This window comes from Serinus canaria, chromosome 5, assembly GCF_022539315.1.
Source record: "Serinus canaria isolate serCan28SL12 chromosome 5, serCan2020, whole genome shotgun sequence".
NCBI lineage: Eukaryota > Metazoa > Chordata > Aves > Passeriformes > Fringillidae > Serinus > Serinus canaria.
In genome coordinates, this window is record NC_066319.1 from 26665492 (window position 1) to 26690630 (window position 25139).

Sequence of the window (25139 nt, forward strand, 5' to 3'; positions counted from 1 at the left end):
ACCTTCCCCCTGCAGTATGTTTTATGTCTTACATCCAAGAAGGTAACTGGCACCTGTGGCTGTAGGAGCCCAGAGAAATCTGCAGCTCCACTGCTTTACAGAAGTGTTGATGGGAGGTGTGTTCCCCTCCAAGCTGAGCATCCTCACAGAAAGACAGAAACAACATTGACAGCATGCTAGGAATTCCTGGGGAATAGTTCTAGGTCTGCTGTGCTGTAAGTAAGGCCAGTGGGATTTTGACATACCTGAAACAACTACAAAGACCATGGGCAAGGCAAAGACATCATGGAGTAACTCAGTACCTGATGGGCCTGCATCAGATGTGAATTCTGCAATGGCTTCAGTTGTAGATCACATTGTATCACACTTTTCAGTGATAACTTTTGAAAAAACTTGTAGTAAATACTGTCTTAAAGACACTTATCTGTTACCTGAATGTGAGGGGGGGGATTTAACAGGTTTTGTTACACTGCATGTATTTTGTTTTTTCTGGCAGCAGTTGGATCTCTTGCTGTGGATTTTAAATACGCTTCCATCTCTCCTCAAAACATCTTCCTTCTGTTTTGGTACTTTGCTTTTTAGTTAACTAAGCTACACAGGTCTTCTCACACCTGTGGGCATGATATCTTTAAAAGCTACAAATGCTACATAAAGCAGATGGCAGAAATGTGTACCAGTGCCCAACTGGTCTCCTGTGAGATTGCACTTAGGATCTAAGGCAGCACATCTGTTAATTTATGCTGACCTTTTCATTTCAATATTTTTGGCAAAGCTGGCAGGAGAAAGACTTGGGCCAAGACATGAAAACACTAATTTTTTCAGCTCAGTGTAGAAGTCCTTGCTTTAGTTTATTCCTGTGCCTGAGGTAGTTGATCAGCAATAGCATTTTGAGAAAAAAGTATTTTGCTTGGTGTGTGAAGAGACAGGGAACACTGAAGCCTTTCCTTGAGATAACAGACCAGGACTTTATGGCTTTAAGTCATTCATTTGCCTCCCTGTCACAGCCAGCTGACAAAAGTGCTGAAGTTTAGTACTGTGCATTAAATCTGAGTCTGTGCAAACAAACTGGACAATCAAAAAACCCACACTTTTTGAGCAATTTGGGTTCTATCTTTTTTTTTAACTGCTGGATCTAAGCCCAAGCTTCTGGAAGTTATTTCAGCTACTGAAAGAAACCTTATAAAGCATTTTAGTGACTAGTAAGTTTTGAGTTAGTGGTACTGTGAGGAGTTCTGCAGTAATTCCCTATATGCTTTCTAAATAGCATTACAACCATCACTGTAGGATGCCTTTTTGTCACTATTGAGACTAACTGCTGTGGACTGTAGGGTAGGAGGAGTTTTCTTTATATCAGAGTTTTGAAATTACATTTCAGTGACATGGTCTACTGAAGGCTGAAGTTTCTATTAGAGAAGCTTTGAATCCGTTAGTTTTCCCCTGTCTGGGTTTAATGGAACTGAATGTATATTACTGTTAATAGAATCTTAATTCAAAGTGAATTAGTAATTTTGTACTGAAGAAAGACCAACCATTTCTCTACTTACCTGGATATTTTTCTACATATACCAGTAGTAGACTTTCCTCTTCGCACCTAAGAACAAATTCTGACAACCAACGTCTTAAAAGATTGAAAAATATTTATGTATCAGATGAAAACAATCACAATATATCAGCATTTTTAAAGCCTTAAGTTATTTTCTATTCTAAAATATAGAGGCAATAAGGAACAGCATTTACATGCTATCATACTCTAAACACATTGCTTCCTGAGCAGCCAGGAAAGTTTAATGAGAACGAAATTTAGTTTTCAAATACTCTTCACAAGCTGAACTATTTCATTACACATCAGCCAAAGACATTTGTATAAAATAAGGTTATATTATTTTTGAACAAGTTTCACAGAATAACATTTATAAACATAGGCCTAAATAATTTAAACACAGCAAATTTAACAGCTTTCATGCTACAAAATTACTGTATAAAAAAGATTGCCAAAGGGGATGGTAAAAGTGCTCTATTACTTGGAAGTTTTTCTAGAGGAGCCTACTTCTAGTGTAACCTGAGTCATCTGCTGGTTCTCAGGTCTCTTCTGTCATTTTTCCATCAGTTCTCAATAATCACTGCATACATCAATCAGCTCTTTGAAGACAGGTGAGTGTGCCAACAAGCAAGCAAAAAACCTAGGTAGTTCCTACCACTGAGTTAATTTTAGGATATTTTTCTAAGGAATGAAGTGGATGCTAGTCCTCTGTAACTTCACTGGGAAAAGCAGAATTCCACATGGCTTGCACATTTTATATGGGTGCCCTTTTCATTCATGAATAATAGTGTACTTACTACTTCACTGGATGTGGTGTGATAGGGAACAGCAGAGTGCACAAGTGAAAGCCAGGCCTCCACCATCTCACTCTAATGTCCCTGTGGGCACGCAGGCCAAGGTGTCACTGTCACCTTATACATAACATCGTGTAGCACCACCAATATACAAACCAGCTGTTTTAATTCTACACCTCTCATGTCTTCTGTCACATCCAGTGTCTAATTTTAAAGTGCAAATTTAAAAATTTAGGGAAACTTTACTTTGGAGGAGAAGAAGTTTGGGGAGATTGTTTTGTTCTTGAGAGTAATCATGACTTATTAGGCAAAGCAAGATAAAGTGAAGCTACCAACTTTGAGACAAAGCATCTCCTGATAAACAAAAGCCACAATTCTTTTCTTACTGTATTGTTTCAATGAGACTGACACACAGTTTTTATCAGAAGGATTTTAAATTATATTCTAAGACTAGATGCTCCCTTCCTTCAAAAATGATTTTTCCCACTTTTTTGTTGGTATTTATAATGCAGCCCCCAAAGAAAAGAGCTAGAGAATTTGTGCTATTTCATCTGTGGAAAGCACCAAAGCCAGCAAGCCACACAATTCCCCCAGCTCTACCACCACCTACAATAGTTTTGGACTGATCCCTGTAGGTGTAGCCTCTACTGATCACTTACAAGAGCCAGGAACTGCTCTTATCCCTCACAACTTGTCAATGGAGCTGTGTTTCACTTCAGTCATTACAACATAGTCAGAACACTAAGTTTCTATTCTGCTCTCAGAATGCCCCTATGTAGCCAAAGTGTAGAGTATTTGCTGTATCTAATGTAACCTTCAAAAATGTACAGTCTTAGGCCATATTTAAAGAATCAACCAGCAGGATTACTTGGCATTGGACTCTGCTTATCACTCCCTTTTCCTCCTGTCACAATCATGTGTGGAGCTAACCCAGCCATACACACCACTTGCAGCTGTGCTGGGAGAGACCAGGTCCCACAGCTTCAACCACTTTTCTTTGTGGCCAAGCACTAGGAGAAGAGCACCATGTGGTCTTTACTGAAAAGATCTCCAGACACAGAGACTAATTTGGCATTTCTGCTTGTTGGGAGCATTCAGAAGGCAAGTTTTGAGTCAGTCAAGCTCTGGCTCACATGAACCATGCTTTAACTACGGTGGTCAAGGGCACAGCCAATCCCCTGTGGGCCCCGCCAGCAGGTGAGGCCAGCAGGGCCTAAGTGTGCAATGGGCTCTGTACTGCCCAAGCACACAGTTCCACCTTGCCAAGAGTGGTTGGCAGCAAGTGAACAGAGTGGCTTGGCTTCAAAAGATGTGTGAAGTGACTGCTGACTGTAGACACTCCTCCATGGTGCTTCTTGGTCAATGCTGCCTTTACTCATGATAAAGCTAGAATACTTCTAAAGAAATAACAAACAAAAATGAAGTTGTCTAAACCCAGTGAACTAGCTAAGAAAGTGGTTTCTGGTAAAGAGAACAGCTGCTGGAAATAGTTTGTGCTGGGTGAAGAATGTCCAGAGTTTTTGCCATTGTGCTCTTGACTTACTTTTAGTAACGGATCCAAATCTCAAACTCAAACCTCTTCAGCAAATGCCAGCTTAAATCAGAATGCTTTAGAATTCCTCCAATAATCACAGATTAAATAGCAATATATTGAAACTAAACTGTGATTGTCTTGTAATCATTTATTTCACAGTGTTCACTTAGAAACTGATTAGCGAATCGCCCCCTACAGTTATACCTGGAGCTTGAGATCTGTACCACTGTTGCCTGGGCCAATTCTACCATTCATCTCTGAACTTGGCTTCCAAGATTTCAAGTCCTGCCACGCCTTTATGAACAAAATAACTAAGAGTGGCATTCTGACCCCATCCCTTCTATGCCTGGGCTGGAACCAGCAGATATACTTGATGTCACTTAAATTTAAAAAAAAGATGGTACCACAAATTAGAAGAAAAGCTTGTTAAAAAATCAAAAAGGAACTGCAGAAAAATCCACTCAGGTGACTTCATCTATTCTTCAAAGACAAGAAGAAAAACTGCACTACTGGCATCCCACAGTGCAATCAGGTATGTCTTCATTGTTTAATACTTTTCACTAGAATTAGCCACATAAAGGGGCTTTACTAAAACTGGTTACCCTGCAATATAGCACATTCAGTACCTCTTCAATACTTTTTTTACCAATGACCTCATCATCTCATCTCAATCTCATCTCAATCTCATCTCAATCTCATCTCACTGTCCCCACTAACTACATACACTTTCTCTCACTGCTTATACCTGTGCTTTCACAAAAAATTAGTATCCCCAAAATCAAAATTTTCTGTCCTCGAGGCCAGGTCTTCTGTTTGCTGTTAGTTCCTCTGTTACTATCAGCCTCCTTAGTTACAGGAAGATTCCAGAGCTAAGAAGGGTTATGTCCACCAGTGACTCAATCCAAAGCCAGAAACCAGCTGTAGGCTAATAGGCCACATATTCCAATCTAAAGTAATGTCTTAGTAAGAGACAAAACCCAAAGTTAGCAGGTATTTTAGTCTTACAGAAACCATGCAATGAATTCGTATTGCCTCTTAAAAATAAATAAATATATAAGTTATACATGGCCTTCTAAGCAATGCAATTGAGTTCCAATGTAAGAAGCCCATTTCAAGAATTAAGGCCAGGAACAAGTGCTCATCAGACCAATACCTTTTTTTGTGCGTATGCAACTACTGGGCCTATTCAGCAAAACACTTCAAGGAATGAAAGGCAAACTCACACATGAAAAATATTGGGAAAGTCCCATGACAAAATTAAACACAACAAAACTCATCAGGTGTCTCTAAAACACAACGTTATTCTTCTGGCCTCAGAGTTTCCAATTCAGTGTTGGCCAGCAGCACCAAATAAGCTAAAACGGCTCTTTTATAACCCAAGAGTGAACAACAAGCACCACTAATCAGGAATTAAAAATAGCTATGTATTAATTTAAATAAAGATCTCTTGCTAGCCAAACAGCAGGTAAACTCAGCTCCACTAGTCTCTACAGAAGGTGTCATAAGCTTGACAAAACCAGTGTGAGCAATTTTTGGTAACTAACTCTTTGGGTGAGAGACTGTGGAGATAAACTGGTCTTTTAAAAACTGCCCAAAGATTTTCTTCAAAACAATTACTTTTATAAAAGTTTATGTGCAAAGCTATCTGGATTTAGTACCCAATAAGAAAGTGTTATCAGTTTCCTCCTTCTGCTCCTTCTACTCCTTCTGCTCCTTCCGCTCCTTCTTCCTCTTCTCCTTTAACGACTAAGGTACCTGGGAGAAAAAAAAATAGGAAAAGAAGAAGTGGAAGACATAGTTAATTATGGTCTTATCTGAATTATGATCTTATCTGTCCTGTTGGAAAGAGTCAAGAGTTGTATTTCCTTCCTGTTTCTAACCACCTGAACTTCTGCATACCTCAACTGGTCTTAACTAGAAAAGCCTTCAACTTATGAGCTCCTCTGTTGGATGTTTTTCCAACTTCTTGGGTAACAGGGAACAAAAAGGTACAAAAGTATGGTCTGCAAAGATCAGCCCCACTTGGTCTCTGGGAGATGCACCAAGTCAGTTCAACTGCTAACAACCAATCAGCACATCACCCTTCTCTTGTGGGGCGCCTACTTTGTGCTGCCTTTTCCAGGACATATATGCTCAAGTTTTAGTATGGTTAGTAAGCGTAACCTTATGCTACCAAGGGCACTTTTTGCCCACAAATACGTGCCCCATTCCTTTTTTTGTTTTACATTCTAAACTTTTCCTATTACAACAGCAAATGGACCACTGCAGGCCATCCTTCCCAGCAGTGCAATTCTCTCATCAGGCTTCCACTTTCTAATATTTTTTTTCACTGCAGTTGATCTGGTTTTAGATAGACTCTGGTAATAGACTTCCCATCCACTCCCTGTAGTGAAGCTGTCTTCTCTTGTTGACATGCCTCCACTCTTCCCTTCCCTTCCCAGCTGTTATTCTGACTCTGTGTTAGCATTACCACTCCTGCTCTCCCCTTCATTGCTTTAGTACACAGGGGAAAATAGTGAACAACTAACATCTCCATTGACAGAGATTAACATATTTAAAAATAGACTTCAAAATGATCTAATTTTTAATCACTAAATGGTTGAATATCTTTTCATACCAGTGTCTTAAATAGGAGAGGACAGCTCACAAATTGAGGCTCACTGCAGTAATCGAGGGGGATATTCAGGCATTTAAGAAATTTGCATGCAAATTTGAAAATTTGCCCTTGTATCAAAAGCAAATCAGAGCATACTCCTGTCTATCTCCATTATCTCATGTCACCTCTTTTGTTGGGAAAACTGTAATTCAACTTGGCAGATGAAAGCTTTTTTGTTAACTTATTTAATGCTAAATCTTTCCATTCCCTATTAGGTATTTGATAAAACTCCTTGGGTAACTACAGAATGATGCCCAGCTGTAGTTTGCAAGACCACTTGGATTTAGCACTCCTAAATCCATCACACACCACGGCCAGGATCTCAGTAACTATTTCTGAATAACTCTGAAGAGGAGGGAGGAACATTAATTTCATGGGCACACAGATGAATCTCTGAGGTTATGTTTAATTTCCCTGTGTTGTCTTTATATTAAGCTTTTAACTCACCCCAATTGCCTCTTGCCCCAAACTCACCATCCAGCTTTTTCAGCTTGGGTACCCGTTTGGTTGCTTCTTCAATCCAGCTGTTCTGATCAGCGGCAAATTTCTCTTGTAGTGGATTGCCTACAAACACCAGCTCCTCTAGTACTGGCACCTCTGCCAGCCTCACAAACTCTGCTGCAACCACAAAGGTGAAAACAACAACCAAATTGTGGAACATAGAAAGTACATCTGCACCACACATTCCTTTCACATGCAGTGCAAACATAAAGAGCATGGGATACAACAAGAGAGGGACTGCTTGGGCTCTGACTGGTGTCAGGTTAAAGAACAGGGATGCACTTAAAGAGAGGTTGAAGAAATATGATTCAAAGCATGAACTTAGTTGGACTTTAAAGTTAAATTCAATATTGTATTGAAATATTCTATATTCAATATTCTATTTTTAGTCTCTTGCATGAGTGGATGTTTAGGGATTTTGCACATGTCTGCAGGCTTGTCAGTTAAAATCAAAGCTCCATGAGATACAGCACTATTTTTCACTTGGTGACTTAACTTATGCATTCACCACACTACAGAGGTCTCTGCAGAGTATAGATGCATGGCTTACCCCAGTCTTTCACCAAATTATTTGACATATAAAGAACCTTCAGTTTTTTCATTACACGGATACCCCTCAATTTCTCAATTAAGTTGTATGAGATCCACAGCTCCTCCAAAGTTTCAGCAACTGCCTCCTGGAAAATGACAGGACTACTCAGATAAGCAGAAGTACATCTTCCTTATTATTCATATTCTTTCTTCATCTTCTACAGGTAACGTCATGTGACAAAATACTAAGGTATATTGGTCCTCATTTCCTTTTAAGCAGGTCCCTAATTATTAGGCATGGCAAATGTTCACGGGAGTTAAAAGGCAAAGTTATATATGCAAGTATATGTAAGGAGGACAGAAATTGCTATATTAGAATAAAACAAGACTGTAGCTGGCTGCAGTAGTTCTTAAGGCATAGGGGCAGAGGAGACAAATCTGCCTGCTTGTGCACTGCAATCACAGTGTGTGAAGAGAATGCAATTCAACAACTGCTTTGGAAGGGATGTTACACAGTGTGAGAGCATTATTCATCCTGGTATATTCTCGTATGTTTGTATCTGCTGGCCAGAAATCACATTCCTAATTCTCTCTAAAAAGAGGTTTTTCTAAACCAGTTATCACACACTAACTCTGCCTTTCACACTTGAGAGATATGGCATCTCTGAAGGTGAGAACAGCTTTGAGGTGGTACAGTATCTCTTGAGAAAGAATTTATATAACCATTTTAAAAATACTTATTGAAAAAAGTATTCTTCTGGCCTGAATTCAAATGTAACAAAATTCATCCAATTTTTTCCTCAACTAATTTTCCCCTACTAGGTAGACTCAGTCCTGCTACCATCAACTCTAAAGCAATACTGTTTCAGGTGCCAGTTAACATAAAAGGGGCTGACTCTGAGGTAGTGTGTTTTTACAGGACTGCAAATATTTGTATTAAAGAAGTATCTTCACGTAGAAAACTCTGCATGCAAAAAGTCTACAGGAATTATATTCATGTAAAGCCAGTAGAATTTAAATGGCTTCACAGATAGACAGCAATTTTCAAATAGAAGTTCTGATTATCTTTATTAAAGTAAAGAAAATCTCTCTTCCTAAAATTTTTCAGTGTAGTAAATTAAGGTAGAAAAATTTCCAAACATTAAGAGAATTTGAACCAAACAAAGTGAACAACTATTTGAAAATTCAGAAGCAATGTGTAAGAGTGTGAAGAGATTATAGCAATAGGAAAATATAAAAGGTTAGTGCCTAACCTTTTATTCACTTAATTTTATTGAATTCAGGAAAGACTTGTATTAACACAGGGAATTTACCCCATAATCTATTTTGTTACTGAAATATTAATAATAAAAAGCACATACCAATCCATTCAAGTTCTTTATGTTATTTCTTCCCAAAGACAGAATCCTCAAATTTTCTGCAATAAATAAAAAAAAATATCTTGTTAATAAACAGGGTTTCTTTAAAATAAGAAGATGCTGTAAGTCAGGTAAAATGACATATTCTGCTTACAAACTGCACTCTGCAGGCTACCTTAAGAAATAATGACCCAACAGAAACAATAAACAGATCAGCAGGAATTGATATAGGGGAAAGCTCAGAAATACACTCATGAATACAAAGCTGCTCATGTATAAATTACCTACTGAAATTCAGTTTTGATAAATACTGAACAAAAATTATTATTTTACCTTGCACCTGAACTCTAAATGCTGACTTGCTTCTTTTGATCTTACATAATTTATATCCCTTCTTCTCCAGGCAAAAGGTGTTCTGATCTTATTTTAAGGCAGCAGATTTGGTTTCTATACTACAGGCAGCATATAAAGCTGCCTTATAGATACCTGATGAGAGACATTCATCTTAGTTCTAGTTTGTCTGACTTTAGCATCAAATACTTGGTATAGACTGGATGTTTTGAATCTACATTAATATAAATATTTAAGATGTTTTAACAGCTTTTAATCTTTTATACCACTAAAAAATTTCATTGGTTCACTTCTATGTATAACTGCCTATTTTTTTTTCTCAGTTACTCAGTATTAAATAACAGGTATTTGGAAAGACTACTGGAATATTTTTCCCTGACTAGTATTTCCAAATCTTTTGAAGTCTGAGCTTATGCAAAGACATACGTTCGTCAAGCTCTTAGGCAGATCTCTTGGTGTGCAGTTGGAAATGATGAGATTCCAGGTTCCTTATCTATCCAGCTGGCATTTTAATAGGAACAGAAAAGCCTGGAAGCTCCACTTCAAAACCTGCAGCTCTTTGCCCGCCTCATGCCACAGTCAAAGTCTTGAGGACAGACCATTAAGACTTCTGTTCCAAAGTCAGTAACCCAAGAGTTTCAAAGACAGGTGTCCAAGAAAGAGAAGCTCTACTTCTAGACAGGCGGCACTTCTATTTATAAAGGATGAACAAAATGAAACCAAGTATATCCAGTCCTCTGCAAAGTGGAATGACATTTTGTCCATCCAGGTCTACAACACTCCAGCCTCACTGCAACCAGTAATGCATTTGCAGAGTTGTTGAACTGCAGACTGTCTCCATCAGGAGCATGGAAAATGGTCATGATGTCACTCTAGAACTGATTAGGTGTTGAAGAGCACAGCAAGGCTCACTGGAAGGTACTGAAGTGCTTACTGAAAGGAATTTTTTGATTGTTGCACTGTGAGACAACTGTCAAGGCTAGTGCAAGGATACCTGCTGCAATACACCACTGCTGCTCAACATGCATTCTCCAGTAAGACTGGTCATTTTAAAGGTCACTTGTAATGTTCTATGAGGAGGGAATAAAAAAGGATAACAGGTATAAATAAAGCTGGACACATGTGACAAATGATGGCATATCTCCTAGCCAGGCAACTAGAAAACAAACACAATGGACAGCTGGCTTGTCACTTACTTAGGTTGTTCAAGTTGGCGATTCTATCAATGCAGTTTGTAGACAGTGATAGTTTCCTTTAAAAGAAAGAATAATCAATTCATAGTATATTAATCAATTCATAGTATATAAGGGATCACTACACTGAAGAGTTCCATGTCCCAACACCACTACATTAGAAATAATTATATGTTCTTGTCTCATTAGATGGTTAACTAACAGGATGTGTAATAGACTCCAAATATCGTCAAACCATTAAGATTACTTCAATTTTATTTAGTTTCTGGGAAAGTACCATGAGTTACTTTCATTAAATACTGGATTATCTTTTGATGCCTAGCCTTATCGAGTGCATGGATGTTTATTTCTTAAATTATTCTAATCTCTTTCTGGAAGTCCTGCTCAAATTGCCTCTTTTTTTTCCATGAATTTTGGAGTGGATCATAAACATGCCATTTAGCTGACAGGCTCCAAACACAAATCTATAATTATATACTGATAAACAGTATATAATTTTTCTGGGGACAAATATTAATACAGAATCTACCCTAACACCTTCTGAGTTAATTGACAGGGGTATTTGAATTAAAAAGGGCAATTGTGTGCAGAAAGAGAAGCTCGGTTAAGAAAAAAAGAAGAGAAAGTTGCTGCTTTGAAAGCCACACTTAAACAGTAAACACATATTTGCAGTGGACAGCAGAAAAACTGAAAGGAAGAGAGGAGAATATTTTGTTTCCAACATGTTTTTAATTGAACTTACTCGCAGTTAACAAGAGCAGAGAGAGCGCCATCCATCTTTTCCACAGGAGGAACCTGCCCGTACAGTTTCACTTCCTTTGCCTCTGAAGCCTTCTGGCCACTTTTCTCTTCCTAAAGAAAAGAGAAGGTGAGGCAGAGACTCACTGCTACATGCACTTACCAAAAATTACTACACTAAAATAATTACTGTAAAAGTGAATACTACAGAAGGAATTCCAATATACTTCTGGAAGGAGAAAGCATTCTGAGTACTGTTATCAAGATTCCTGCAAGTGTAGTGCAAAAAGGGTAAAGCTAGCTTATTTTCAAGGTATCAAAATAATTTATACATTACATATGCTGGGTTTTAAAAGTTGTGTAACACTTGAGCAATTTAATAAAGGAGTCACAAGGAATGGAGAAAAGATTGAAGGCTAAAATTCTTGATTACGGTGTTTCCATGGAGACTGACACACAGAAACCTCAGCTAGGGCCAATCTATAGCAGAAGCAGATTTAAAAGTTCTGACAGAAAAGTCTCCTCCTCACTTCGCCCAAAAATCTCAGAACTCATGCCCAGCTCACAACACAAACTGAGTACAGGGGAGTGTGTTTCACAGCATTAAGAATCTAAAAAAAGAAAAAAAATTCTAATTAGCCATTAAGAAAGTATGGGGGAAGATGTCACACTTAAGAGAATACAGCAAAAGACAAATTTCCTATTTACAACCCAGGCTGATAATTCAGAGCCTTGGAAAAATGGACATAACTTCAGCATTTAGGTTTATTAAAAAATATGGTCAATTAAAGCTTTTAAAATTCTGAAGTGATGGCAGTTATTGACTGAACACTTGGAAAAAGTATCTGTTTATAGAGTAGCAGCAGTTTTGACAGCTGCCTCCCTGACAGCACAAAGGGAGCATTTTGTCAGTTCACTCAGTGTTCAGTGGAAGGACTGGAGATCCATTAACAAAAGAGAAATCTTGGCATTTTCAAAACAAGGAATCCTGTTTTCTCCTCCATTTCATGCATCTACTGAAAAGAGAGAGAGCTGAATGTGCCCTGGCTTATATGACTACTTTGTAATTAAATTAATCATATCCCATAAGTCTTTCAGTATCCCACAGCAGAACATCAGGTTTTGATAACATTATTTTTCTTCTTATGCACCCAAAATACTTCAGAAAACTTAATTTAATTTTTTTAAAAAATCATGTTGTCTTGTACACTTATTTATATTCCAGTTTCTGTCCAAATTCAGTGTGACAGTATTACTCAAAATTAGCAAATAAGCACATCAGATGTTTTGCTGGAATATGGTGATACGTGTTCAAACAAAGTAACTATCAATGTGAAACTTCCATCTTCTTTTCTAAGAACAGTACTGTATCTGTTTGTATTTACACTCAGTTTGTAATCTATGAGCTCATACCAGCAAATAAAAATACATTTTTCCTTAAAAACATGAAAGGGAGCGAGCTTCCAACACTGACTGGGCCAGCAGTGAGCTCACAGCAGTGAGCACCTCCAGGAGGACAATTCATCCAGCTTGCCAAGTACTTCTGGAAGCAGCTGCACAGCCACAATATGCCACAGAGAAAATATAGGTACAACAGACATATTTTTATAAGAAGAGGTAACATTTTTGCCAAGTTGAAGCTGCTTTGATTTCAAGTTGCTTTGATTTAACTAATGTCACCCTGACTGTAGGGCAAACCCTTTTACCAAAGGGAAGAAAAACATTCAGAATGCAACACAACACCAAATGCAACTGTACCAGTCACATGGATCCAGATTAGGAAGAGTAAAAGGAAGATTTAGACCCCCCGCCTAATAACTTGAACAGAAAAGCAAATTCAGCACTTTATGCCTAATGTTAATGGAAACTCACTGACACAGGCTGATTCTGTCTGAGACGTGACAGAGGAGCAAATGAAAAATAAATCTGTTAATAGGAAACATGGAGCTGAAGTTCTGGAAGGCAGAAAAAATGAGGGAGTAAAAGCAAACTATTTTTATATACAGTTCATACCTCTGCTAATGCTGATGTCTGCAAGTTGTTGCATTCTAGTTCTTACTAGGAGAGCAGCAGTGAAGTTTGTGGGATATGCCAACAAAACTGGAAAACCCCTGAAATACTGAAGTACTAAACAATGATAAAACTCAAAATGGAAGTAATCTTTAGTTACAAGCTACTACCTTGAGCTTCTGGTTTTCAAGTGTACCTACCCACGCTATCACATCCAGATCTTCCAGAGGCCAAAACATTTATAAATCATTGCTCTAGCAGCTGGCCAGAATTAGCAGGAAAGCATATGTACACCCAACAGCACGTCTGTGCCTTCATCTAAAATTCAGAGACTGGGGATTCTCACTGGTTTTACTGGACAGTGAACCTGACTCTTGAGCATCCTACATCATCATTTGACATTACATCCCCATCCTTGCCAACACATGGCTTTTTGGAAGACCAGATCAGCTACAACCAGACAAATGAGCTTCTGTATTAACAGAGTATTTTAACAAGAAAAAAACCCCTAAGAAACTCATTCTGAGTTAATCTTTGCACAGTATGAGGGACTTTATGTCAAAAGACATGTAGAAGATTCACTGAATTCAGTACAGTGAGAATTTCACGCATGTTTATTCTGTGGGAAAGACTGCACTTGGGTAAAGGGAACTGAGCATAATTAAAATAGCTTTGGATCTCTTTGTGACTTCAGGCCAATGCATATCCAGCAGAACAAGGCAGGAGGGCAAAAGAGACTAATTTTTACCAGTTGTATCAATTTAACAGGAACATACAGAAAGTCCAAGAGAATGTACTATACAACAACAAAAACAGTAATCATCATTTTACTTTGTGAAACTTGTTAAAGCAGATGTTTCATGCAAACATATTTCCTACAATGTTTGACAAACAAAATTAGCTGAATACAGTCAAACCTCACGCCGCTAGACACTGTTCTAGTTCTTACCCATCTGGCTAGAGCTTCTTTGATGGTCGTTGCTTTTGCCTAAAAGTGAAACAAACTTAAGTGAATATTCATTGAATTTTTAAGTGGCTTGTTCACTGCAAATCTATTTCCTCCTCCTTCCCTCTCCCTATCCTGCTTGTTTGCCCCCCTTCCACCACTTTCCTGTATTATCTTGGGTCAATCAAGTCAAAGAAGTTGGAATCCCCCCCGTGTCCTGTAATTATGTGTTCTGGGGTACTTGGCTTCATTTTCAGAAGCAAACAGTGGGCTTAATGTCAGGACATTATCTTCCTGATCTTACTCTCTGTCCCATGGCACACTGCTTATTAGCTTTTATGGTGAAATTCAATTTAAAGGCATAAGAAGTTCCTGCATTGAAAACTGTGGTCTTATGCTCTTAAACCCTCACACTTTCTATTGTGCATTAGCAGCTTCCTGTCTGAGAGCAAGTCTGTGACCAGAAAATGATACAGCCTCCTAAAATTCACTGAAGAAAATGAGGTACATCTTGCCAAAACTCAAGAGCAATCTGGATTACATATATTTGGGGTTTCTTTCCAATTGTTTTGCATTGAGTTACACCATGTGATATGAAAACATGTATGTGGTGTTATTATTCAGTTTGGAAAAACCTGAGAGCTGCTTTTTAAGGCTTTTTAAGGACTGACCAACTTTCTGTTGTCACTAACTCTTACTTTTCCACCTCACATCAGAGTCTCAGTGAAAACACATCAAGATATCCAAAACAGTAGTATATAACCAACATGTTTAATGCTTCTCTAAAAATCAAACATATTCCAAGATGTCTTTTGGATTAAAAAGGTTTCAGAGATCAATCTTTTACAAACAGTGATCAACAGCCTTCTTTCTACAAATACAGGAAGACTCTAGTTTTGGCATCTATGTTGCTCTTAAGTGTAGTAGGGCGTGGATAAAAGCAGGATATATATATCAAATATATAACCCCCCACACTGTAGAAGTTAAAAACAACAAACTAACTTTCCCCAAAAATCTTACAGGCAGCCACCTCAGTCACAAAGCTTTAGTGCTGGGTATTTTACTCTGAACCACAGGAAACTCTGGTGCCAGCAATAAAAGGCAACAGCTGAGGCAGCTTTATATAAGAAAAGGCCACAGCCACCAAACACTCAGCAACAGCCTAAGAGCCAGCAACACCAGGGAGCCTGAGCATGCATCTCAGGCATCAACATGCACCTCCATTTCAACATCCTCAGATGTTCCAGCTGTTTCTGCCCACTGACAGAGATTCATTTCAATCTGGTCCATACATGTGATAGTAGCTCTAAGTCCTATTGGAGATGACCTGCAAACTTGAGCCCCAGCAGTAGCTCCCCAGTGTCTGTCAGAGATGAACATCTGCATGACCTCCTCTGGTTCAGAAGAACACATCCTTAAGTTCCCACTACAACAGCCTCATTCAAGCCAATTAACAGCTTCCAGTATGCAGGCAAAAACAGCTGGCTTCCAGTTAATAGGGAATTTTTTCACAGAAACTTCACTGCCTTTTTCATAATTATGGCAGCCAATCACCACAGTATTTGGGTACATGATCTCAGTCACTCTTGTTGAAGGCAGAAATGCATTCATAAGATCAGTGGCTGCTTGCTGTTTCGAAGTCATGCATAAAAACAGTTTGGACTTTAAAGCTACTGATCCATGTGAGCACAAGGAGCAGCTTCTTCCCTGACCTCCATACACTTATCTCTGCTGATTTGATGAAAACATGGATATCAGCACAGCAGGTTATGTGGAGAGCACAGATCAGGGCCTTCATTTTCTTTGAGATGCACTTGAAATTTCTGTAGGTAAATCAGAGTATCTTCTGCCATAGGAGGTTACTTAAGGGAAACTTCCTCCAAGAAGCTTACCTGCAGGGTTCTTCTACCTGCTTATTCAACAATTTTCTACAGGTATTTAGACTAAAGAAAGTCATAATACTTTATTTTAAAATATTCAAAATGCCAAGTGATCAGCGGTCACGCTGAAGAGTCACCATCAACATGGCAGGAACAAGAAACAGAATCTCTGAAGAGGAAAAATAACCACACCTGTACTAGTAATAGTTGTAACAAAAGACGTATTCCCCGCCCCCCAAAACATAGCAGTTGCACACATAGTAGCTACAAAATTTAGACCCCCAGGAAAAAGCAAAACAGCGACACTTCGCCTTTATTTGCAGACATTTATTTGTATTTAAAATAGATGAAATCGGAATTGCACAGCAACAGATGCCAAGCTAATCGCTGTAGTGATCACCGATACTGCCGCCTTAAAACCACGTACTAACGGAGGTTTGGGAGTTTGTGACTCCCCTGTTTCCTCGCTTCTCCCCGAGATGCCCCTTTCCCAAGGCACAGCAGCAGGCCACCGGCCCCCGCCTCAGCCGCCGCCCCGAGCCCCGCGCTCCCTCCCGGTCGGCTCTCGGCGAGCCCGGGCTGCTCGGCGGGGCCCGGCCCCGGAGGGCTCCGCGCTGCCACCGCCGGCCCGGGGGCCTCTCCGACCCCCGCCGCCGGGCCGCAGGACTCACCATGGTGCCGTGGATACCGCGAACGCTCCGGTTGCTACGGGCGCGGAGAACGCCCCGCCCGGAACTCGCGTAGCGGCGGCGGCCCGCGGCGCCTTGTGGGACTGGCGGCACTGGCCGGGGCCTGCTCCGAACCCGGCGCGGGGTTCACGGCCCAGCCGGGGCGCTGGGGAGCCCCAGGGGCAGCTGTGAGGGCCCCAGCTGAGGCCGGTGCAGCTCATCCAGCCCCCGAGCGAGTGCCGGATGAGTCTTAATGAATGTGAGTCTTAATGGAATGTGATGGGCGTTCGGCCTGGCAAAGAATTACTGTGGCGGGTTCTGGGCTCCTCACTACAAGGGGAGCTACTGGAGAGCGGCCAGTGGAGAACCACAAAGATGATGGATGAGGGGTCTAGAGTCTCTCTGGTGAGGAGCGACTGCGGGACCTTGGCCTGTTTTTTCTACAGAAGAGGAGAGCTCACCAATAGATACAAATATCTCAAAGGTGGGTCCCAAGAGGAGGTGCCAGACTCTTTTCAGGGGCGCCCAGTGACAGAACAAGGAGAAACGGCCTTAAGCTGAAACACGAGAAGTTTCACCTCAAGGTGAAGAAGAACCTCTTTACACTGTTCCAGCAGAGCACTGGAACAGGCTGCCCAAGGAGGCCATGGAGTCTCTCTCTGGGGACACTCCAAATCCACCTGGACACATGCCTGTATAACTTGCTCTAGGTGACCCTGCCTTAGCAGGAGAATTGGACTAGGTGGTGTCCAGAGGTCTCTTCAAACCCTAACAATTTTGTGAATATAAGCCAATATAAATAACGTGGCTGTAACTAAGGCCATAACCAGGCACTCACACTTCAGGAAATAGCTACACATTCTGCAGAGTGCCTGCAATGCCTCTTGGGTCCCCAGGTAGCATTGTAAATATGCAAAAAGCTAGTATAAATGCCTGGTTTTCAACCGGTTCTTCTATTAATTATTTTGTCCAGGAAACCCTGATTGACAAAAAAAAGGCTCTTTGCAGTAAAATTACATTGTTTTTAATTTTTCCTCCTTTTAAAACAAAGTATCATTCATTTTCCAAACAAATACTTAACATCAAATTCTTACACATGGTTGCTTTTTAATAAAGGAAGTGTTTTATTTCTCTTTCAAATTGCATGTATCTGACAAAATCTAACACTGAATTATTTTAAAAGCTTGTGCTTTAGAAATTAAGTCTGAGACCTCTTAATCTACCTGTTCTGTTTTGGTTTTTTTAATTTACAATTTAACATTTACTTCCTGAACCTCCGGGTTTCAATCTTGCAATGCAGTGCATATGCTGAGGTAGGACTGCAGTGTGGAGACACAGGTATTGGCACTGGGAGTGACAGAACAGGAATAGGGTAGGTGCTGCTCTTGCACAATTAATAACAGCTCCAGCTACTGAAAAGACAGGATGAGGCAGGAACCTTCACACAACAGACAACCCTTTCTCCTACAGTTGCCACTTGAAATGAGTTTGGGAAAAAAGGCAGTCTGACAGGTATGGGTGACACCAAGGAGCACATTGCAGTAGGCTCTGGGGCTGCTTGTGTTAGCAGAGGTTCAGGCACCAGATATGACTTGGCAAAAGCCTATTCAGCTGGTGAAGGAGTTTAGAGACCAGGTATGAAGAGATCTTTTGTGGAGTTTGCAGGATGGAGCTTCTCTTGTAAAATGGGTGGATAAATTGTTCAGTTGGCATTGATTGTGTGTGAAAAACATGTGACTTTAATCAAATGATAAGGAATAATAAGAGTTGCAGAAAGCTATTGAGACTGAGCAGCAGCATAATGACAGTTAACTGGAGAGAGATCCCTGAGAGCAAAGCAGAACAGAGTACCACTAATCAAAGTTTTTTATCGTCCTAGGCAGTTCTCAAACTGGTCTGACAAAAATTACTTTGGAAGGAGAAATTTTGTTGATAGAGGTCCTCCTTCAACAGGCCTTCAGCACTAGCACTATTTCAGCAAGACCCTCTTGAGAGATCAACTCATTTGGAAAGAAGTTGTTTCTTTCTACCTGAATGGTGAGGGGCAAAAAAAGGCACTAGCCAAAAATGAATATGGATTTAAAAAAAAAAAATTTGGGCAGTCATGGAAAAGCTATCCTAGATTTGGCTTTGGGTGTTTTTTTTGGAGGGCATTGTTAGTTTGATAGGATTCTGAGTTAATCACCATCATAAGGTGACAGCTTTTTACAGTCAGTTTAAATCTACAAGCTAGGTTTTATGTCTCCCAACTCTGCTTCCTCCCTAAGAACAAGATGATGTCAGCATCTGTTGACATCACTACTAAAGAGTTCCACATGTAATTAATCCCTAACTTAATGGCTGTATTTAGACACACTGTAACCTATCCAACAGAATCTTAATACCCTGAGTGTCAAACAGCAATCCAAGACATTACAGGAACAGACAGGTACATCCCAAATACAAAACAATGCTAGTACTGCCCTTCTTCTTGGATGACAAGAAAAAGTACTCTTCATTTTTCCATTCAGCACGTAGTTCTTTTTGGAAATAAACAGACTGTCACCAGAAGACCTGTCACAATGCTAAGTATACGAGCCTCATTTCAAGTACCTTCAAATTTCTAGTAGGTTTCTCCAGCTTCATGTAAACGGTAAACATTTCTGAAGTGTATATGGCTGTAAATATGAGAATTCTGGGGTAAGGTAGCTTAGGACCCAAAGTCAGAGTCATCATTATTTGAATATCTACGTTTATCATCCGTCATTGCCAAGGTGTGATCCTCTCTGTCACTGCTGAGGGTGCAGGCTGCCTGTTAACATTCTGTGAGGTATAAATATTGCAAGCAAGGAAGTACCTACTACTCTCTTCAGGTAGTTGTTTCTTCATATCTTGACCACTTTGAGCTGTCAAATTTGTACCATAGTGCGGCTTGTTTGTTGTTTCACATCTCCTCTGTTTACCTAGTTAAATTAACTTAGACTGCTCCAAATAAATCTCTTTCTTTTTAGATTTATACTTGTAACTAAGTAGTCATTTAGTTTTCTTATTTCAAGGCTTGTCTCAGTCAATCCCTTCAATTCACCAGTCATCACCAGTTATTTTGGTGGCTCAAGTTCAGTCCTTGCAGATCTGCAACACCTTGCATGTGTTTAGGTGTTCATCCCAAATGCAAGTGCAGAAACTCCTGAATCTTTCCCCAGGAGTGTTCCTGTGCATGGGCATGTGCTTTGCTCTCTCCACCCCCCCGAACAGGCACCCCCAAAACACGATCCATAGCTACCTGACAAAATGGAGTAGAAGGAGGATCAATTCGGTGACCTGCTCCTGGATAACTCAGGAGTTGAAAGTTCTCTTTCCCATGCTGGCGTAGACGCCTGATTGCCAGCTCAGCATATAAGGAGCTCTTCCACATCCGATCATCTTCCCCTACCACTAAGAGAAGGTGACCTTCTGCTTTTTCAATGGGGATCACACTAGAAGAATTAGCAGGATTCATTGGGTCATCCAGAGCTTCAAAAATGTCAAATACACCAGAGTCAGAGACACTGACTTTCTTCATATCAAAACGCAGCCCGGGCAGAGTCGTCTCACCGTAATGGAGGTCTGCAATTGTGTTTGAACTACAGCCAGAGATTGAGACAGCAGCCACTACTTCTGGCAGGAAGGTGATCATGGAGAGTGCTAATTCTGCCCCTTTCCCAGTCCCAATCACTCCAACTCCTGGTCCTTTCACCTTTAGATAAGATAGGGGGTAGAGAAGAAGAGGAAGAAAGGAAGAGGAAGAAAGGAATAAAGGAAGCATACATTATAATGGGATTAGCCATTAATTGACTTTGGAGTTGTTTTATTAAAAAAAAAGGTTAGGTTAATTATTGATGTAACCTGTTGGAAAGTGACAGTCTGGACCCGTGCTCCTCCTCCTGTTTATGGTCTTATTTTTCAGGGACACCAAGAGAAATCAAACCCCACAAAAAATACCAACAGGCACAAGGCATACCATCACTCAGTCCTTACCTGGTCCCTACTGCATATGTTAATGCAAATTTTTCTCATTTTCCTAAGACAGGTAACAGGAAATTCAAGTCTCAGGAAAATACAGTAACTTCACAAATTACATTTGAAGGATTAGATAAGTAGCATTTGTCTTGTCTTTTTCTAGCCTGGAAAGTAAAACTGAAAGCAACATCCCACATCATCAAATTCATTCTATCAGCTACTATGAGCAGTGTCATATCATCCTCTCTTAAAACTAATTACTTTCATGTAAGAAAAAAACCCAAACAAGCCCAACATTTTTATCACCACTGGTCCTGTTTGAAGGATACTCCAGCGTTCACTATCTTACTGACCAGCAATCTTCTAGCTCCAGCATGAATTTAACAGATACTTTGTGCAGGAAGAAATTCACTCTCCCCAATCATATGTGTAAGCCACTATTGTGCCTAAGTTTGCCCAGCAGAAACTGATACTCAAATATAAAAAAAAAAAATCACCACCACCAGCACTTAGGCATAACTGCTAAATCCTCCCTAGTCCCAAGAGATTTCTTATCGCACTCACCTTTGGGTGACGCTGTAGGAACCTTGCTGCCTCCTCAAAATACTCAAGTTTTAATTCTTTCAAGACCATAGGAAGATCTTCAAAGTCAAAATATGGCAGAGAAAGAGCAGCAAAACCATGGGTAGCCAGGAGACTGGATCTCAATTCAATCAAGCCTCCTTCATCACCATACATGTCAATCACTCCTGGAAAGGGACCATCCCCTATATTACAGAGAGGAATTACAGAGGAAAAATTATCAAACAGGACACAAAAAACTATCTGGTGAATAGTGAACCACAAAATACAGAATGCTTAATACATTTGCTATTAATAGTCATATAAGACATTAGCTATTAATAGTCATTATTTTTCCATTTGCACAGCAGATTTAAGAGAACCAGTGCTGTATCCCGCTCCAGCTATTTCAGACTAAGAATAGGTCCAAGTTCTTACATTCTGTAAAAATATATGAAGTTACAGGTTTTACTTTTTAAAACAAAACAAAACAAAAAAATCAACCAACAAAAACCCCAAAACAAACAAACATACAAAAACACAACAAAAATAACAACAGTTCTAAATGTACTTTTCCATGGTCTTAACCTCCTGCCCTCAGACCAATCATACACCAAGTCAGCTATTTTCCCACAGTCACTTTTTAATTAGCAAAGTGCAAGCTCATGAGTAATGAGACAAGAGCACTGAGCCCTTCAAGTAAATTCTACAAAACTTATGTAAACTCTGAAATAAACTGCATTGAGCAAAGCCCAACAAAGATAATCCATTGTTAAAATCAACTGGACTTACTAGCTCTGTCTCAAGCTCAGCACTGTAAGCCTAGGCAGGAGAACTGCTCCTGACAGAAGGGAGGCCGAACTGAGAGCTGTGTGGGTGCAGCTGTATGTGCAGGGTGATGTCCAGATAAACGTGCACATACATGTGGACGATCTGTCCCACCAAACTACAGAAATAATCAGAACCACAATTTTAAACAGCCGTGCTTTTGCAGCCAAGCTCATGTTTTAAAATGTTTGTATGCCAAGCCAGGAGATCTTAGGTTAAAAAGCTAAAGATGCTACTAAATGGAGCTTTAAAGATCCTAAGCAAGCTAATTTTTTTCTTTTTTTTTTTTTTCCCCTGGCCACCAGATGTCACATCTTATGTGCCCTGATCCAGCTCACTACAACCATCTCAGCACAAAGAGGACACACTTGTTGCAAGAGTGTGTTAACTCTCTGACACTTCTTGTACGTGCTAAAGAAAAGGTCTCTGGCATTTCAACACACTTGAGAAAATGAAGTTTTCTTCCTTTTCCTTTAGCATGTCCTTCCACATGCTAAATGGTGGAAACCTCCCATATTAAAGAACTAAGAAGTCAAAAGGGGACTGAAGCATGCTTTTGGGTTCTTACTCGTTCAGTTCTGATTTTTTTTCATTCAAGTTCAATATTCTACTTGAGAGAAAATAGGGATAAAAAATTGGGATAAATTTACATTATAATGCTATGATCAGCAGTAACCTTTAGTTAGCAGCAGCCAGCCTATATGGCAAGAAAATACGTATTTAATCATCACTCCTACCTGGAAAGCTTTCTAGCAAGAGCATGTAATCAGAACATAGTCATAGATGAATGTGTTTCTCTCTCATGAAGACACCCTTTAACTTGCACCAAGATCCTGGTCTGCTTCTCTGAGTGCCTACACATGCCCAAGTATATGGGTCCTGCAGAGCTCACTAAAAAGCAGGATAAAATGGGCTAGACAACTTTACCAACATTTAAAAACAAACAAACCTCCACGTCTGTAACTCTTATTCCTGAACTGAGAAATCGCTTTCATATTAAAATTACATCATAAGCCCATTTGTCCTCTCACTTTTAATAAGAATGATTCGCATTTAAGATTCCTGTCTTAAAAATATTAACTTTTTTTTTGTCCCTGGAGCAAAGGAGGGTATGGTCATAATGCTGTAACTGGATCCTCCATCATGAGGGATGGCAATATCATTTAAGCAATGATTCCAGACTTTTCAACACTATTACAATGCCAGAGTTTTTAAAGGGGAAAATGCAGTTTCCTCTTGCAGATATCTGGATTCCCACTGAGCTCAGCAGAAATCAAACTCATCCTCTAAGGCAGGATAGATCAAAACAATGTCTCAGAGATGGAAAATCCAGCATGCTGACTAAACATCTGAAATTCAAAGTTCAATCTCTGTTGTTTTTTTCCTCAGCGGACTTTGGATCTATATCTAAATGGATAAAAAAAAATCATTGGTTTGGAGTGAAAATACTTAAATACTTAATAACTGTAGTAATACTTACAGGACTTTCTGAAACAAGTAGTTTTAAATTAGAGGTAATGTGGAGGGCAGTTCCAGTACCCACAACAGTCGGGGAACTGCAAGAAGTTTAACTCATGTTTACTCAGAAGTTCAGCTCAAGTGTACAAACACAATCACTGGTGTAACGTTTTGTTTTCCAACACCACTCACAGACCATCAGAATATTACACTTCATAAAGCACAGCCATCTCATAAGCAGAACGGGCACAACTTGCTCTAAAATCATTTTGGTTTTATACCACAAATGTAACCCAACTACTAACTGTAGTAACTCTGTAGGAACAGAGGTGAGATACATATATCTTTTAGAATTTCATCTGCTGCTCTGCTTCCTGGCTTGTTTTCTTCCCTTTTTTTCAAAGGGAAGAAAACAAGCTTTTACCTTTTTAATTCAGTCCTACTTAGGGTAAAATCCTTGGGACATTCAGCACAGGCTGAATAAAGTGCATTAGCTTTTCTGGATGTTAGATTCTGGTACTCCAGAGCAAATATCAAACCTACTGAAAAACCACAGGCCGAGCACAGCAACGAAGTAAATTCTACAACCCCTGTTCTCCTTTCGCTCCTGTCCCGCAAGAGCCGCCTCGCGGTGCTCGCTGCCGCCGAGAAGGACCAGGCGGGGCGGCCACGCGAGAGCCGGGCCCTGTCGCGACAAGCACTTGGGATATTCTCTTAAGAGTTCAGGACCACCTGTCTGCAGGGCAGCGTTCGGCTGTTAAGGAATGCGGACTCCCGGGTGACAGCCTCTGCAAGGGTTTATTTTGCGAGATTTTCCTTGCTCTGGTCCGAGAAGGCGGGGGGTCCCGCCAGCCTCGGGCCGAAGGTCTCGGGCCGGGGCACTCACCCGGCGGCAGGAAAAGAGAGCCCCTTACGACTCCTTCCTTCAGCCGGATCCTCCGCACGCCGGGGGCCGTGAACAACCTCTGCACCTCGACCTTGGCCATCACGGGCCCGGGTATGGAGCCGGGCGGGCTGTGACCCTGGTGGACCAACACCTCCACCTTCATCGGGGCGCTGGTGTTGCGGGGAACGAGCCGCTGGTACGGCCTCTCCATGCCGGCGGGGGCCAGGCTCCAAAAGAGCCCCATGGGCTCCACGCCGGTGTAGTCCCCGCCGTGGGAGGCGTCCGTACCCAGGTGCAGCTCCCCGCGACCGTCCGCCCGGTAGTGCGCGCACGACTGGAAGAGGCAGCCGCGCTCGTCGGCCGCCACCGCCCGCAGGGTCACCGGCTGCCCCGGGCTCAGCCCCGCTACCCGCGTCTCTACCCGCTCGTCCGCCGGCCCGGCGGTGGGGGACACGGCCAGGCTGGCAGCCCGTCGGGCGGGCGGGGTGTGCAGCAGGGCCCGCGCCGGGGCGGCGGCGGCGGCCAGCGCTCTCCACATGGCGGCGGCAGTGGCGGGCGGGTGCGCGGTATGGCCGCGCCGCCCGCAATATCGGTACTGCGGCCGCCGCCCCTTCCAGGCGTCCCCAATGGAGAGCAGAGCCCCTCCACGCCCCCCAGCCCCGCAAGGCCGCCAGCCTCGGGTCGCTCCCGCCTCCCCCAAACCATCCAACTGACTGGAGCAGCGAGC

The 25139-nt window shown here is 41.0% G+C and overlaps 2 protein-coding genes across 3 annotated transcripts; both read right to left on the reverse strand.

Moving 5' to 3' along the window:
- Positions 1-1619: 1619 nt before the first annotated feature.
- On the reverse strand, positions 1620-16779 carry DNAL1 (dynein axonemal light chain 1). Of its 2 annotated transcripts, none has more exons than XM_050975138.1 (8): positions 16705-16779; positions 14156-14194; positions 11201-11310; positions 10462-10517; positions 8918-8973; positions 7576-7702; positions 6999-7139; positions 1620-5623 (listed from the first exon to the last, which is right to left on the reverse strand). In XM_050975138.1, the coding sequence occupies exons 1-8, from the start codon at positions 16705-16707 to the stop codon at positions 5544-5546; spliced, it is 612 nt and encodes a 203-aa protein (XP_050831095.1). In that variant the 5' UTR covers positions 16708-16779; the 3' UTR covers positions 1620-5543. The 2 variants fall into 2 exon arrangements, with proteins under 2 accessions (XP_050831095.1, XP_009100282.1); XM_009102034.4 differs by having other exon boundaries at positions 6999-7142.
- A 923-nt stretch (positions 16780-17702) lies between these two features.
- LOC103826634 (peroxisomal succinyl-coenzyme A thioesterase-like) lies at positions 17703-25092 on the reverse strand. The gene is made up of 3 exons (XM_009102033.4): positions 24413-25092; positions 21244-21446; positions 17703-20416 (listed from the first exon to the last, which is right to left on the reverse strand). The coding sequence occupies exons 1-3, from the start codon at positions 24948-24950 to the stop codon at positions 19841-19843; spliced, it is 1317 nt and encodes a 438-aa protein (XP_009100281.3). The 5' UTR covers positions 24951-25092; the 3' UTR covers positions 17703-19840.
- Between the last annotated feature and the right edge of the window lie 47 nt (positions 25093-25139).